This window comes from Suricata suricatta, chromosome 5, assembly GCF_006229205.1.
Source record: "Suricata suricatta isolate VVHF042 chromosome 5, meerkat_22Aug2017_6uvM2_HiC, whole genome shotgun sequence".
Classification (NCBI taxonomy): Eukaryota; Metazoa; Chordata; class Mammalia; order Carnivora; family Herpestidae; genus Suricata; species Suricata suricatta.
In genome coordinates this window covers 10,470,876-10,486,469 of record NC_043704.1, presented here as the reverse complement: position 1 = coordinate 10,486,469, position 15,594 = coordinate 10,470,876, and the positions used below count along the sequence as shown (strand labels likewise).

Here is a 15,594-nt window from a genome sequence, read left to right as displayed (position 1 = left end):
GAGCCACCCAGGCGCCCCTCTGACACTTCTTTCTAAGAGACTGTGTCAGTATAAATATTGTTTAGGATGGCATCATGCAAACTCTTTCCAGTTACAGGACAATAACATTTTTCCTTTCTTAGGATTTGTCCATCTGTCTAGAAACACGGAAACGAATTACAGTTTTTCAGACCAGTGTTCTCGTAATGGAGGGTTTCTCCTGGGCCATAGTTATGAGCCTCTACCTTCCCTTACAGTGCAATAAAAGAAAACAGAAATGCCTCAGAGATTGTTAAAACGGTGAATTTGCTGATCACTTCCCTAAACACAGACTTTCTCTGGGATTATATGACGAGGTGCTTTGAGAACTGCTTTAGGTAAGTGTCTGGTTCGGGCTTGTGGAATGTTCCAGAAGGACTGGAAGCTCTTGTGGTTTCATAGCTGCTTTTTGTGGCTCAGGGTGGGTGGTCGCTCCTGAGTGCATGGCGGGAAAGAATTCACTTAAAATCTTAGAAGAATAAAAAAACATTGCCATTAAGAAGGTTCCGGTAATCTCTGCCACATAATTCTGAAGCTTTTTAACTAATTCTAACTTGAGACGAAAATCCTCCACATTTTCAAGTTACGTTGACTAAATACTCTTCGCACAGTTCTCCCGGAGGCTGATGTGTTTACAGAGGCTTAGTTCTGTGGCTCTGTGACTAGAGCAAGTGGTCTTGAAATCGTCACCTGAAATTCTTACTGAAATTTTTCCGAAACAGGTCTGATAAAAGCATGTCTTCAGTTGCCATGATCAGCTTTAAGCCACCTTCAGTCTGGTGACTTGCCCCACCTTGACATCGAGGATGGGCCCCTGCTATGGGAACCCGCGAGCCTTTCCTAGGTCCCTCTCCCCACAGCAGGGGGTGCCCTGTGCCCCCACTGTCCCCCGCTGCCCAGCAGCTTAACAGAAGCCTGACTTGTCATTTCCTGTGGGCCCTCCTCTGGCCTCAGAGCCCTACACGCACTCGGGACATTCCGAGAAGCAGGCCCGTGTCTCCGTCAGAGAGCCCGGGCCAGCCACACACAGCCCTCGGGTGGCTGCGCAGCAAGTTTGCGGCAGCTGTGAAGGGACCGCCTCGCTTCCCGGCTGCGCCCACAGCGCAGCTCCGTGTCCCCGGGAGCGGGGGCCCACCAGGCCCTCAGGCCTGTGATGAGTGAATCCACAGGTGACAGCAAGGCCATGTTACACTGAAGTTAGAGTCTGTTTTGTCGGCCTGTTTCCATTTCAGAGTTAACAAGTGTGCGTCCTTTAAAACAAATCAACTACAAAACATTTCAAGTGTAAGAAAACACAAGAAGTAATGCCAGATATACATACACCCATTACTGAAATTATAGTCAACGCTTGGCATTTTTTTTTCAGATTTTTTCTAAGGAATAAAATGTAGCTACCCAGGTGGAACTAACTCCTACCTTCCCAGTACCTTCGCCCCTTCTTACTGGGATTATTAGTGTCCGTCCTGCCTGTGATGATGTCTGTGCATTCTAACAAGTGTGTATCCAGAAATGATAGGTCTCGTGTCTGTCCAGGCTTTACATAAGCAGTGTCAGGGTATATGTAACATTGTGCAGTGTGCTGTTTTGGGGACAGGGGGAGGGGAACAGTCCTTTGGAGAGCTGTCTGTACACAGGGTAACAACACTAGTTTCCTTTTTTTGTTTTTAACTTTTTTTTTACATTTATTTTTGAGAGATAGAGACAGAGCGTGAACAGGGAGGAGCAGGAGCAGGAGACACAGAATCTGAAGCAGGCTCCAGGCTCTGAGCTAGCAGTCTACACAGAGCCTGACGAGGGGCTCAAACCCACGAACTGTGAGATCATGACCTCAGCCAAAGTTGGATGCTCAACCGACTGAGCAACCCAGACGCCCCTAGTTTCAATTTTTCCATTGTTGCAAACAGTACTTTGTCCCGTCTCTATACACACACATCCCTGGAGAGTAGACCCAGAGAACAGTTAGCTAGAGTGTATGTACTTCTTCAAAGACATTCTCTGGCTCAGATAAACTCCAAGTTAACTACATGGTAATTTGCAGTGAAGACCATGAACTCAGGTCGAGCTGTCCCATGAGAGCGAGATGAATCCAAAGTTACTGTTTTGAGAACCAATATTTTTTTTTGCTTAGCTTAGTGTATATTTTCTAACTTAACTATTTAACCAGTCGCCTGCTTCTTTAAAAAGAAGTGTAGAGTTTTATAGCATAAGCAGCCAGCGACAGAGCTGAGCAGTGTGGACCCAGGAGAGTCGGAGCCGCTCAGGTGCACGAACTCCTGGGGCGAACTTGGGAGGAGCTGTGTTGGCCGCTCTCACCGGAAGTGGAACGACTGTGCAGCCCTGGCCGGGCGCCTTCCCCTGGACATGCCTCTCGTGTGGGGCTGGGGAGCTGGCGGTGTTCCGGTGGGTAAAGCCCCGGCTCCGCTGGGCATGGAGCCGGTCCCACCCGCGTGTGAGCTGGTGAAGTTCAGGTCTGCCCAAACCCGTTTTGGAAACCAGCAAATGCAAGACACGGACTAACACTTCTTTGTGTTCGTTTTGGAAAGCTTAATTAATAGAATTACAGAAGCTATCTTTCGTTATGTTTGAAATAGAGTAATGTTATTGGACATCGTAAGAGCTTGAAGTTACCGGAGGAGAAAGAACTGATTTGTTTCTCTTTCCCGTGACTTCTGTAGGTCAGCGAAGCAGAGTTCCACTGCTGGGAGCAGCATCAGCCCTCCCCCGACGGTCTCGGAGCTCTGCACCCTCCTGGTGTTCCTTCTGGACGTTATTCCCCTGGTGAGGCCCCTGGTCATGGAGAAGAGGCTGGGTGCTTAGCTGTTATTTACCCTCTCGTTGGTGGTGTTGGCCTGATGAACCTCAGTGTACTGAAGAGTAATTTTACATAAACCCACAACACTTTTTTGTTCGAATGTTTGTTTATTTTTGAGAGAGAAAGAGCGTGAGTGGAGAAGTGACAGAGAGAGAGACACATAGAATCCAAGGCAGGCTCCAGGCTCCGAGCTGTCAGCACAGAGCCCAATGCGGGGCTCCAACTCCCAAACCGTGAGATCTTGAGCTGAGCCGAAGTTAACCGACTGAGCCACCCAGACACCCACAACACACAGGGGAATGTAGCTGAATGTAACCTCTTATGGCTTTTATGTCTTCTTTAAAAGAGGTCTCAACTTGAAGCCACTTATAAGCCTCCTGACCCAAAGTTAGGTAAAGCAGAGATGAACTGGGCATCATTCTACATTAAAGTTGTTCAGTACTGAGAGTAAATGCATTTCTAGGTAAAATTGGGCACTTGACTAATTTGCTCAAAGGAAGCTAATTTACTTAATATTGAAATAAATGTGGCTAGAAAATACGATAAAGACACTTGAAAAGAGAGGAAGAATGTCCATTGAGTTGTTCTAGATGAAAAAGAAAATATTTTGTTCTCTGATTTGGGAATGAACCTGACACTGACTCATGCTCTTAAAAAAATGGCTTCTAAGGTGCCGTTTTGAGGTGCAATTTTTTTTCTTACCAAACATTGAAAGCCCATTTAAACTCCTGGCTTTTTCCCACAGGAACTTTACTCTGAGGTACAAACCCAGTACCTCCCGCAGGTGCTGGGCTGCCTGGTGCAGCCTCTGGCTGAGGATATGGAGGCTCTGAGCTTACCTGAGCTCACGCATGCCTTGAAGACATGTTTCAAAGTGCTGAGCAAGGTCCAGATGCCACCTTCCTACCTGGACATGGAGCCCACAAGCGGGTGCACGGTACGTGCCTGGAGGAGCGAAAGTGGTTCTCGAGGGAGGCGTATGCCCTCCTGGGAGCAGGGGGGAACTAGGGCTGGTTAGGGGAGGACAAAAGATCGGAGGATGCAAAGGTGTGATATCTAAACTCCGCTTCTAGGGGTTCCGGGGTGGCTCAGTCGATTGAGCATCCAACTTAGGCTCAGGTCATGATCTCACAGTCCATGGGTTTGAGCCCCGTGTCAGTCTCTGTGCTGACAGCTCAGAGTAAGGAGCCTGCTTCAGATTCTTGTGTCTCCCTGTCTCTCTGCCCCTTTTCCACTCACTCTCTGTCTCTCAAAATAAAATAAAGATTCTTCTAAAATCCTCAGACACTTCCCAAAAGCTTTTTAGCATGGAAGTTGATCCCCCCTTCACTTTGTCCACACCCCCCTTGCACTTCCTGCTGTAATGGTTAGCTTCCGTTCACCTTCCAGACCTAGTTATGTGTATGTCTGTTTTTGTGTGATGATGGTGTCTCCTTAAACACGTGAGGGCACCTGGGTGGCTTAGTTGATTAAGCGTCCGGCTTCAGCTCAGGTCATGATCTCACAGTTCATAGGTTCAAGCCCCACATCGGGCTCTGTGCTGACAGCTCAGAGCCTGGAGCCTGCTTCAGATTCTGTGTCTCCCTCTCTCTCTGCCCCTCCCCTGCTCGTCCTGTCTCTTTATCTTTTCCTCAAAAGTAATAAAAACATTTTTAAAACACACCTAAGTGAGACACTAGTTTACTTGGTCTTCAATAACAAGGTACCACCGACTGAGTGACTTATGTGAAAGAAAGTTATTGCCTCACGGTCCTGGAGGCCAGAAGTCCAAGTTCAGGGTTAGGACTTCATCGTCCTTTGAGGGGAGCACTGTCCAACCCGTAACACACCCTGCTCTCTGACTCGCTTTGGTTCCCAAACGGTATTTGAGGACCTCCCTCCATGCTGGTGCACTAGAGGTACCTTCGACGTCTACACGGCAGTCTAGCTGTGGCCTTTCCAGTGTCCTCCTGTGGGGTTGTTTAGGCCATGTCGGGGCTGTCACAGACCCCACCTCCTAGCGCAGCTTGTTCACGGCTGCAGCTGAAGGATCAGTTTCTTGAAAGGGGTTGTACTCAAACCCATTTCTTTTTAAGCTGGGAGAGAGGCCTGCTTGCCCCTTCTAACTTGACATGGACGCTGCCAGACTGTGTCCCCAGAAGACCATGTCACAGTTTCCTCAGTGTGATTTTTAAAAATTTTTCCACTTTGCTTCCAGATTTGAAAATTCTGGGGTGCCTGCCTGCATCGCACAGTCAGTTGAGGGTCCCTCTCTTGATTTCAGCTCAGGTCATGATCCAGGGGTCATCATGGGACCGAGCCCCGTGTCAGGCTCCACACTGAGCGTGGAGCCTGCTTGGGATTCTCCTGCTCCCCAACGTGCTCTGTCTCTCTCTCTCTCTCAAAATTCTGCCCTTGACACCCATTCAGTGCTGCCATGGCGGGAGGATGGACAGGCTGGGCAGCCAGGCACTCCTGAAGGGGCCAGGCCTGCCCTTCGGGTGCAGACTCACTCACGGATGGTTCGTTTCCAAAGTGAGTCCGTTTTTATGTTTTCTAGCCATTGCAGCTAATTGGGAGGGAAAAAAATCCTTTAAACGACTTAAGATACAAAGTTTAAGTATTTGTCTATAAACTTAATTAACAATGTTTTTAGAAGTGCATAATGTTTCACTCTTTCCTAGAGAGCACAGTGGTGTAAATGGTGAAACGTTTTAAACTTAATGTAATATTATCTAAGTTAACAATGTAAGAGAGGCTGATTGATTGCAGTGGCATCCCTTTGAAAAAGCCACAGAGTGTATAAACACACTCTCACCCACACATACACTCACACACAGTCATTCACACACACACCACACACACACACACACACACACACACACACACACACGGGTAGATGGATGGATAAGGCGCTGTATACACTGGGGTAAACGCTTCATTCTAGTTCTCTGCTCTCATTTTATTTCTCCATGTCTTTGTTTTACTCCTGGTCCAATGTCCTTATTCATGTTTTAAATTTAAATAGGTCAGAAACTGTTTTTACACAAGGTTTTTTAATCTCGAACGCCTAAGTGGACAAAGTGAGCTCAAAGCCAGCCTGCGTGAAGAGCTGGGGACACAGCAGCCTCTCTCTGGCTTGCACCCTCTCCATCCCCCTGATGGGCCTTCTTCCTTTTATTGGACGCTTTTGTATATGTGTTGTGTTGGGCAGGGAATTATGATTTTGGGAAACAAAATGCAAGCTCTTGGTTTGCCCGATCCGGCTGAAACTTGAATCCTTTGGCCTCACAGGATGGTGTACAATAACAAATCTCCGTTTTTTGCAGAGTCCAGTAAAAGGTGAAAACAGCGAAATAATTATAGACACAAAGGCAGTGACTCCAGGTGATGAGGAAGCTTCGTTTCCTCCGCTGAAATCCGAAGACAGCGGGATCGGGCTCAGCGCCTCGTCCCCGGAGCTGTCGGAGCACTTGCGGGTCCCCAGGGTCTCTCCTGACAAGGACGACGTTTGGAAGAAGGGCGGGAGCATGCAGAGGACGTTTCTCTGCATCCAGGAGCTGATTGCCACCTTCGCCCACAAGAACATCTTTGGGGTGCATCCAACGGCATCTGGGGAGGAAACCAGGTGCGAAGGGCCCGCGGGCCGGAGGGACGAGGACGGGCCGCCGTGTGCAGCGGCCAGCGACCCGGGCCAGAAGAACTCGTGGGACGCCAAGCCCATCAGCGTGCCCCAGTTTAAGCAGATGCTCTCCGACCTGTTCACGGCTCGAGGGTCTCCGTTTAAGACAAAAAGTGTGGAGCCGCCATCACCTGTGCCCCAGAGCCCCGGGCGGAAGACGGAGGGGGACTGGGCCGTGGAGCAGGGCGTCGTGGACCTGGGGAGCTCGCAGGAGGCCTGCCGCGAGGCCTTCGCTGCCGCCTGCCACCTGCTGCTGGACTGTGCCACCTTCCCCGTGTACCTGTCCGCAGAAGAGATGGAGCGGCTCTGCGAGACGCTCTTCCAGCTCCCCGGTGAGCGTCCTGCCCCGCGGGGCCCCCCTGAGGAGTGCAGACCCCTAGCGGATGCTTGCAGACGAGCGGAAACCGCTTCCGCTGGGCGGGGTCGTCCCCCACACTCATGTCCTTATTTTGTCATGAGCCGTGTGTGCATTTGACTTGCGTCTTCCAATGGCAGATTGGTGAGGCTGGGGCTGTAGTTTTGACCTTTAGGTGTCCCGTGCAGCCCCTTAAAGGGTCTGGAACATAAAAGGTGCTTAATGATACTCAGTAGTAGGCTATTTTATGAGACCCATTGTTAAAGATTTGTGTTAGTTTGCTCAGGTTGCCATGACAAAGCCCTACCAACTGAGTGGCTTAAAAAACAGAAAGGTATTGTCTCCTGGCCCTGGAGGCATTAGTCTGAGACCAGCCTGCTGGCAGAGCCCTTTTCCTTATGTAGGCTCCTGGAGGGACGCGTTCCAGCCCCCTCCCCCCACCCCCCGAGGCTTCCAGTAGTTCCTTGGCCCGTGGCATATGGCTCCAGTCTACATGGTGTCCCCTCTGTGCGAGTACCAATCCTGTCTTCAGATTTCCATCTTATAAGGACACCAGTTGAGTTGGATTAGGGGCCCGTTCTAATGTGACCCTATTTAACTATATTTGCATCAACCCTGTTTCCAAATAAGGTCACATTCTGACGTCCTAAAGGACCTTATGACCACAACATAAGGATTTGGGGGACTTGGGGGTGGATACACAGTTCAGCCCATAACAGGCAGCATCGTAGAAGCCCAGGCCGCCCCAACAAAACCCCAGAGATCAAGTGGCTTAAACAACAGAAATTGCTTTCTCAGAGTTCTGGAGGCTAGAAGTCAGAGATCAGGATGCTTTCATAGGCATAGTCCATTTCCGAGGAGAGGTTTCCCCTTGGTTATAAATGGCCACCTTTTTTGCAGGATGCTCACATCCCGGGACGCGGTGGGTGGGTCTCTCCAGGGTCTCCTCTGCAAGAGCACTAATCCCATCACGAGGGCCCCTCCTCTGAACACCAACACATTAGGGGTTGGGGCTTCAACGTATGAATTTGGGGCACAGTTCAGTCCTTAGCAGGCAGTGAATGCTTTAAGAAGAAGTGAGAGAGGAACATGGAAAACACGAACGAAGTGATCACGTTGGAGGGAACACAGGACCAAGCTGTCCCCTCTTGTAGTCATTACGGTAAATTTCCTGCACAGTCTGTCTCTTGGACGACTAGCTGCAAATGACACTGTGCCTGGAGGGAGGCATTGTGCTTGGAATTCAAGTCCACAGTGTATTTTGGGCCTCTCGTAAAGCTACTGCCATGTGTCCCATTATCAAGAGAGCAACCTTGAAAAAGCATTCTGAACTCGACACCAAAAAAGGTGGATTTACTATGTGTAAATTTAAAAGAAATTTTTAACGTGAGTTTTACTATATGTAAACTTTTAAAATAAAGATGCTTTGAATCGTCTCAAAGCCCTGACACTGACATTTTCAGAATTCAGATAGTCTGGCGAGCTTGTGAAGGCAGACCTGGTCCCCTTTGTCCGCTGACCCTGAACAGTGACTGCTAGCACGGCACCGCACCTGCGGGTCCCGTGACCTGGATCTCAGGGTGTCTTAGCGTCTGCGAATCGTGAGCCGTTTTCACGCGGTTCTCCTGAGCTCCGTCCTCTCTGACCGGCTTCCTTCCAGGGGGCGGCGACTGCACCTTCCCCTCGTGGCTGAGGTCCCTCATGACCGTTTGCTGCTGCGTGTCCGACTGCTTCCTCCAGAACGTAGCCATCTCCACTCTGCTGGAGGTGATCAACCACTCCCAGTCCCTCGCCCTGGTCATCGAAGACAAGATGAAACGCCACAAAAGCTCTGGACACAACCCGTTTTTCGGCAAGCTGCAGATGGTGACTGTCCCTCCCGTTGCTCCAGGAATATTGAAAGTCATCGCAGAGAAAACAGATTTCTATCAGGTATGTCCCACTGTAGGGGGGACACCCTCTTCCCAACCAGTTATCTAAGGTTGTCCCTGAGGTCCCAGCCACTGTGATGGGGAGGTGGCGGCTCTGGTGACAGTGGAGAGGGTTCCCGAGCGCGGTGCCTGCCTTGTCTGGCTCTGTGTCCCAGGCTCCTGGTACAGTTTCTGGCTCTGTGGCAAGAGGGTAGTAAAATACTTGTGTTCAGTTTTGGGCTGACTGGACTTTGTACATTAGGACTGTCAAATTCTCTAAATATACGGGAGACTGGGCCCTAATCTATAAGGTTGAAGGTTTTGAAGCTATTTAGCCTCAAGGAAAACTTAGTTACTTGTCAGACTTAGGAAAGATTATTGCTGAAGGTGGTGAACAGGTGTTGTTCGTCTTCGTGAGGACAAAGTAAAATAGTTTAAAGCCACATATGGACGATAGGGCTCTTAATTGCAAAGTTAAAAACAGTTCCTTAGTTAAAAACTATGCTGGATGGCTTAGTAGGTTAAGCGTCTGACTTGGGCTCAGGTCATGATCTCACAGTTCGTGAGTTCAAGTCCCGCGTCGGGCTCTGTGCTGACTCAGAGCCTGGAGCCTGCTTCAGACTCTGTGTCTCCCTGTCTTCCCTCTCTGCCCCTCCCCTGCCTCAAAAACAAAAATAAAAAATAACCCATTTAAAAAAAGAAAACAGTTCCAACTAGCTCATGAGAAGAAGTGCAGTTTATATAAAGATGGTGCCCGTGGATGGCAGAGGGCAGGAGTAGCCTGCAGCTGGGTCTCGGGGGGTCTCTCCGGGGAGGTGTTGGGTCCTGAGGCTGCTCCCTGTGCACATCGCTCAGCCATTCAGGGGTCACCTGATGACATGGTTGCCACTTGACCTTTGGTCAGCCTCACAACCGTCAGGTTCCTCTAGCTAGTGATGCTTGTGTGTCTTTCCCACAGTTGTGAACTGGTCAGCGTTATCAAACATTCTGTCAGTGAGGCACCCGTGGGTCAGGGTCCCCTGCTTCTCCGGCCTACCCAGCAGGGGTGGGGGCCGGGGGTGCAGAAAGGGATGTGCCTGCTCACCAGGACCTTTCCCCTGCAGTGGTGGGGCAGCAGACGCCCTGAAAAGTTTGACACTGGGGAAAGGGTATTTCCAGTATTTTATGGGTGAATGAGATCCTGAAACTATCCAGTCCCTTTAGCTCCTGACGGCCTGTGCTCGGAAAGGCTTGTGAGACAGGCCGCCCCTCTCCTGTTTACAAGGAAGTCATGGAACTGAGGCCCCCTTTCGGCTTTGTTGCTTTTCGTTGTTGTTAATGACAGCTTTGTTTGGATAGAACACATACCACATAAATCACCACGTGAAATGGACAGTTCGACAGTTTTTACCATATTCACCGAGTTGTGCCATTTTACCTATGTTCTCTTTTTTTAATTTCTCCTTCGCGATTTTCTTTTTTAGCAAATGAATATTTTCCAATTCAGTATTTTAACCGCTTTAATGATTTTCTTCAATGTATTTTTGGAGCTATTTTCTTAGCGGTCGCCCTAGGGTGTTCCAGGTACAGCCTAACTTACTAGAATCTACTCACTTCCAGGCTGAATTTCAGTGAAACCCGAGGCCTCCTGCAGTGTGGGCTTCTCCTCTTCCTCGTTCTTGTGTTGTTGGAGTGCACGTTACATCCATGTGCATCACAGACCCAATGACACCGTATTATAGTCGTTAGGTGATTCTATGTCGGTTCTCGGGAAGCTGGGAGAAGAAAAGAAAACAAACAGCTAGACAGAGAGTGTGGTATTTCACCTTCTTTTTTACCGTCTCTGGCTCTTCTCTTGTGGATCTCAGTCCGCACCTGGGCCGTCTCCTTCCTCCTGTGGACCTGCGCTCCCCCGCCTCCCCTGCGCCGCTGGTGCTGTGCACGGTCAGTGGTACCTGTGTGCCCGTCGTTCGCACACCTTTCTAAAAGAGTCAGTTGAGAGAAGAAAGGAGATACACACTGTCTTTTAGAACTACGTAATTACCTTTCCTGGTGCTTTTTGCCTGTCCTGTGGGTTTGAGTCACCGGGGTCGATTTCTTTCACCTTGAGGAACTTCCTTACGTGTTTCTTATAAGACAGGTCTGCTAGCTACAAATTCGCTCAGTTTTTGTTTATCTGGGAATCTCTTTATTCCACCTTCTATTATAAAAGATAGATTTACTAGATAGAATGTTCTTGGTTGGGCTTTTATTTTCTTTCAATACTTTGAATATAAGAATAAGGCTACTTTAATCAGGGAATACCTGAATATACAATATTTAAGGGGCGCAGCACTTTTATTTCTTTTGTTAACATTTTTATTAATTTTTGAGAGAGACAGAGTGTGAGTGGGGGAAGGAGCAGAGAGAGCGAGAGGGAGACAGAATCTGAAGCAGGCTGCAGGCTCTGAGCTGTCAGCACAGAGCCCAACATGGGGCTTGAACTCACCAACCACAAGATCATGACCTGAACTGAAACCAAGAGTCAGATGCTTAGCTGACTGGGCCTCCCAGGTACCCTAGGAAAGCAGCACTTTTTAAAGAATCCATAACAGCAGTAGCACTGCTAGGGATTTACCCAAGGGATACAGGAGTGCTGATGCATAGGGGCACATGTACCCCAATGTTCATAGCAGCACTTTCAACACTAGCCAAATCATAGAAAGAGCCTAACGTCCATCAGCTGATGAATGGATCAAGAAGATGTGATTTATATTTATAAGGGAATACTACATGGCAATGAGAAAGAATGAAATCTGGCCATTCATAGCAACGTGGATGGACCTCGAGGGTGTCATGATAAGCAAAATAAGTCAGGCAGAGAAGGACAGATACCACATGTTTTCACTCATAAGTCTAACAGGAGGAACTTAACAAAGGACCATGGGGAGGGGAAGGGGGGACAAGAGTTGGGGAGAGGGAAGGAGGCAAATCATGAGAGACTCTTGAATACTGAGAACAAACTGAGGGCTGAAGGGAGAGGGGGAAAGGAGGAGAGGAGTGATGGGCATGGAGGAGGGCACTTGTGGGGAAGAGCACTGGGTGTTATATGGAAACCAAAGTGACAATAAACTATAAATTAAAATAAATAACCCATAACAAATGCGCATGTGAATGTTCAAATGAACTTATATTTGAATTCACCATTTAGATACACGATCCCTCTGTCTTCTTATCTCCAGCCTTTCTTAGGAAAATGAAGCTCTTAATCTTACTGGGTTTCCCTTATGAATGATGAGTGAGTTTTCTCTTGCTGCTTTCGAGATTTTCTCTCCTTTGTCCATTAGCATCTCACTGTGATGTGTCCGGTATGGATGGCTTGGAGTTTATCCTACTTGGAATTCTCTAAGCTCCTTGGAAGTGTAGATTCATATTTTTTCATCAGACGTGGGAAGATTTGTTTAGCCATTATTTCTGCGCACGTTTTTCCTGCTGCTCTCGCCTCTCCTCACCTGGCACCCCGTTCGTGGGGGCGCTGCTGCACTTGACGGAGTCCTACGTTTCTCTAAGGCCCCCGTCATTCCTCTTCCTTTTTTCTCTTTGCTCTTCAGATTTCATACTTTCTCTCAATCAGTTTTCTTCGCCGATTCTTCCTCTGCTCAGGTCAGATGAACCGCCGAGCCTCCTCAGGGGTGAAAGTTTCATTTCAATTATTGTTTTTTTTCAATTCTAGAATTTCCATTGGGTTCGTTTTCATCTTTTTTTTTATGCTTTCTACTTATTGATATTATCTGCTTGATGAGCAGTTGTCATTGTACCTTTCTTTACTTTTTTCTTTTTTTTTGAGAGAGAGCGCAAATGAGCAAGGGGCAGAGAGAGAGAGAAGCAGGGCTCCCCTGAGACAGGGCTCAAGCTCACAAACTGTGAGATCATGACCTGAGCCAAAGATGCTTAACGACTGAGCCACCCAGCTGCCCCTTCCTTTACTTTTTTAAACTTGGTTCCTTTAGTTATTTGAACAGATTTATAATGGCTACTTTGACGTCTTTGTTGCATCAGTCTGACACCTGGGTTGCCCTCACAGACAGCTTCTGTGGCCTGCTTTCTCCCCACCCTCTTGTGTGCTCATTGTGTTTTCTTGTTTCTTTGCATGTCCTATAGTTTTTGTTGAAGACTGGGTGTTTCAGATAACATATCATAGCAACTTTATTCTGACCCCTCCCCCCAAGTCTCGTTGTTGTCTTCCTTTCTTGTTGGTTGCTTAGTGGCTTGCCTAGACCGTTTTGGTGAAGTCTGTTTCCCCTGCAGTGTGAGCCCTGTGGCGCTGCTCCCTAGAAGAATGTGCAGGCCGCCGAGATGACGGTGGTCTTAGCGGGGTTCTCATCGACTGTCCCTCTCCCCGGTCTCTCTGTGAAACTGTGTCTGTTGGTATCACACCCAGCTGTTAGGCTCTACTAGCTGCTGACCTATTGCTGTCTTGTTTCCCACAGTGCCCAAAGGTATAGATCACTCCACAGTCTGATAGTTTTTTGACATCAGTCTGAGGGTTTTGCTTTGTTTTGCCAGGAGAGTTCTTCCTAGCTCCCTCTTTTCCTGGTTATTTCTGACAAATGGGCTGGCCTGTGGTTTAACTTGTTGCCGTGCTGGAGCTTCTGGCCTCCTCTTAATGACTTACTACCAAGATTCCATTGTTCTTAGTACCCTAGACTTGAACTTCCTCACCTTCTTCCAAGCAAACTCCATTCCCTTCATGGAGCTCTCTGTTTTGCATCCTGCCCTTCCCTCTGAGCCAAGTCTCTGCTGCCCCTTTGCTCAGGAAGAGCTGGGATCCAGACAGGGACCTGCTTCTCCTAGCGAAAGCTCCACAGGCAGCCCGCGGGGGCGGCGCACTCCAGTCTTGTGAGCTGGCTTCTCCCAGCACGTAACTCCCCGCTGCAAGCAAACCAGGGTGAGAATGACCAGAACCCCAGCCCTGGTGGCCTGCAGCCTGGATGCAGCCGCCACCCGAGAGGACGGAAGTGGTGTGGCCTCCCCTTTTGCAGAGCCTTGTGCTGGGAACTGGCGGGGAGGGGGACTGTACCTGGAGTGGGTAGTCACCTTCCTCCTCCAGCCCCGTGAGCCGAGGGACTGGCTAGGGTTGTGGTTCAACTGCCACAGACTTGTTGCTTTAATTGTAATTTAGTAGATGTTCTCGAATAAATGTTTCTTTATTTCCAGAATGCCCTTAGGATAATTTCCGGAGACTCTAAATTATGTTATGTTTGATAGTTTTATTTTTTATAACTCTTTATCATTTGTAATTTAAACATTTTATAATTTTATTTTTTTTTTATTTTTTTTTTTCTGGATGAGGGTCGCCTGGGTGGCTCAGTTGGTTGAGCATCCAACTTCAGCTCAGGTGGATTCGAGGCCCGCATCGGGCTCTGTGCTGACAGCTAGTTCATAGCCTGGAGCCTGTCTTCAGATCCTGTGATTCCTTCTCTTTCTGACCCTCCCCTGCTCACGCTGTCTCTCTCTCTCTCAAAAGTAAATAAAAACATTAAAAAAAATTTTTTTTTTCCTGGAAGAAAGTCCAAAGCTCCTCACACAGCCATACTACCTTGGGTACTCAGACCTCATTTACAGTATCAGATCCCGGTGGCCCCTTATTTCATTGCTGTTCGGCTTGGGCCCCTCGTTCCCGTCCGCTTCCTACCAAAGTTGAGCCCATGTGGATCTGGCCGCGGGGCACAGTGTCACTGTAATAGAGCAGCAGGGATGGGGTGAGTTCTTCTTGGGTCCTGCATATACCCGAGAGGCTTGGCATCATTGTATTGTAGGCACAGAGAGGAAAACCAAAGAAAGAATTTAGTCTGTGAATCTTTGACCACATTAAATACTCTTGTCATGATACACACTTAGTGATGTTTTTGGAAAGGATGCTTTTCGGAGTTCTGTCTGAAGCCTTGATTTTTGTTTTGAATCAGATTTAGTACATATCTGAGTACTTAGCGCTCATCAGGGACCAGAGCGTCCTTTATAAAACGTGCAGCTCTCAAGGGCTGGGGGCAGCAGGGATGCCAGTGCCCGACCACATCCAGATGCTGGACTGGAGGCAGGAAAGCAGCTGCACAGCCAGCCAGCCCCCCCACCCCCACCCAGTTCTCTGGCTCCAGGAGCAGGGCTGCTTCCAGATGTTCTAGCCTTTTCTCATTCCCGTGGAACAGCCCACATACCAGTGTTCCTGTTGCCGGCCATGCACACAATAAGGTCTGCGATCCCATGAGTCCCCTGGCCTTTCCGATCAGGTGGTAGAGGCACAATTCAGTTCACTATCAAAGTGTCCAGAACATAGGGATCAAGAAGTCCAGCACAGATGAAGGAGCAGGCATGTGTTTAGGGGTCATCGTCAACTGTCCAACCCTTCAATTCCAGAAGGAGTCTCTGACGTTTAAATTTGCCCATGGGGACCACAGGCAAGGGGCTACTCCCCTTCGTCAAATGTTTTGTGTCAGAGCTTTAGTTGCCATTTGATCATTGGGAATCACATTCCTTAAGATTAAAAAAAATAATCACATCACGGTCAGGGGCTGAGGCAGTCAGTGGTTAATTTAATCTATGCAGAGAAGATAGTTTTATCTAATAGAGATAAGTGGGCCCGGAAGAGAGTCATTTGGTCTGAGATGTACTTAGAAAAAATTACAGCCTATGAGGCATAGTCTTTTCCCATGACCTGGAAGAATGCCCTCAGAGATTTCTTCCAGGAAATGGGGTCGGCCCTCCCTTTGAGTCTCACCCCGGGTAGGGCAGGCACCCACCGTGGTGCTCCCTGGAATTTAGGGAGGGGCTGCAGCCAGGTGAGACCCCGCAGGTTTAAAGAGCAAGACGGAAGACTTGATTC

General features: G+C 48.6%; 1 protein-coding gene across 1 annotated transcript in view; it reads left to right on the top strand.

Annotated features, from left to right (window-relative positions):
- Nucleotides 1-15,594, top strand: part of DOP1B (DOP1 leucine zipper like protein B) — a 96,907-nt gene that overhangs the window by 42,696 nt on the left and 38,617 nt on the right. The window contains exons 10-15 of the mRNA XM_029938660.1: nt 237-356; nt 2,694-2,796; nt 3,576-3,767; nt 6,139-6,823; nt 8,507-8,778; nt 15,129-15,169. Of these exons, the coding sequence (XP_029794520.1) occupies nt 237-356; nt 2,694-2,796; nt 3,576-3,767; nt 6,139-6,823; nt 8,507-8,778; nt 15,129-15,169 (1,413 nt within the window). The remainder of the gene's footprint in view (nt 1-236; nt 357-2,693; nt 2,797-3,575; nt 3,768-6,138; nt 6,824-8,506; nt 8,779-15,128; nt 15,170-15,594) is intronic.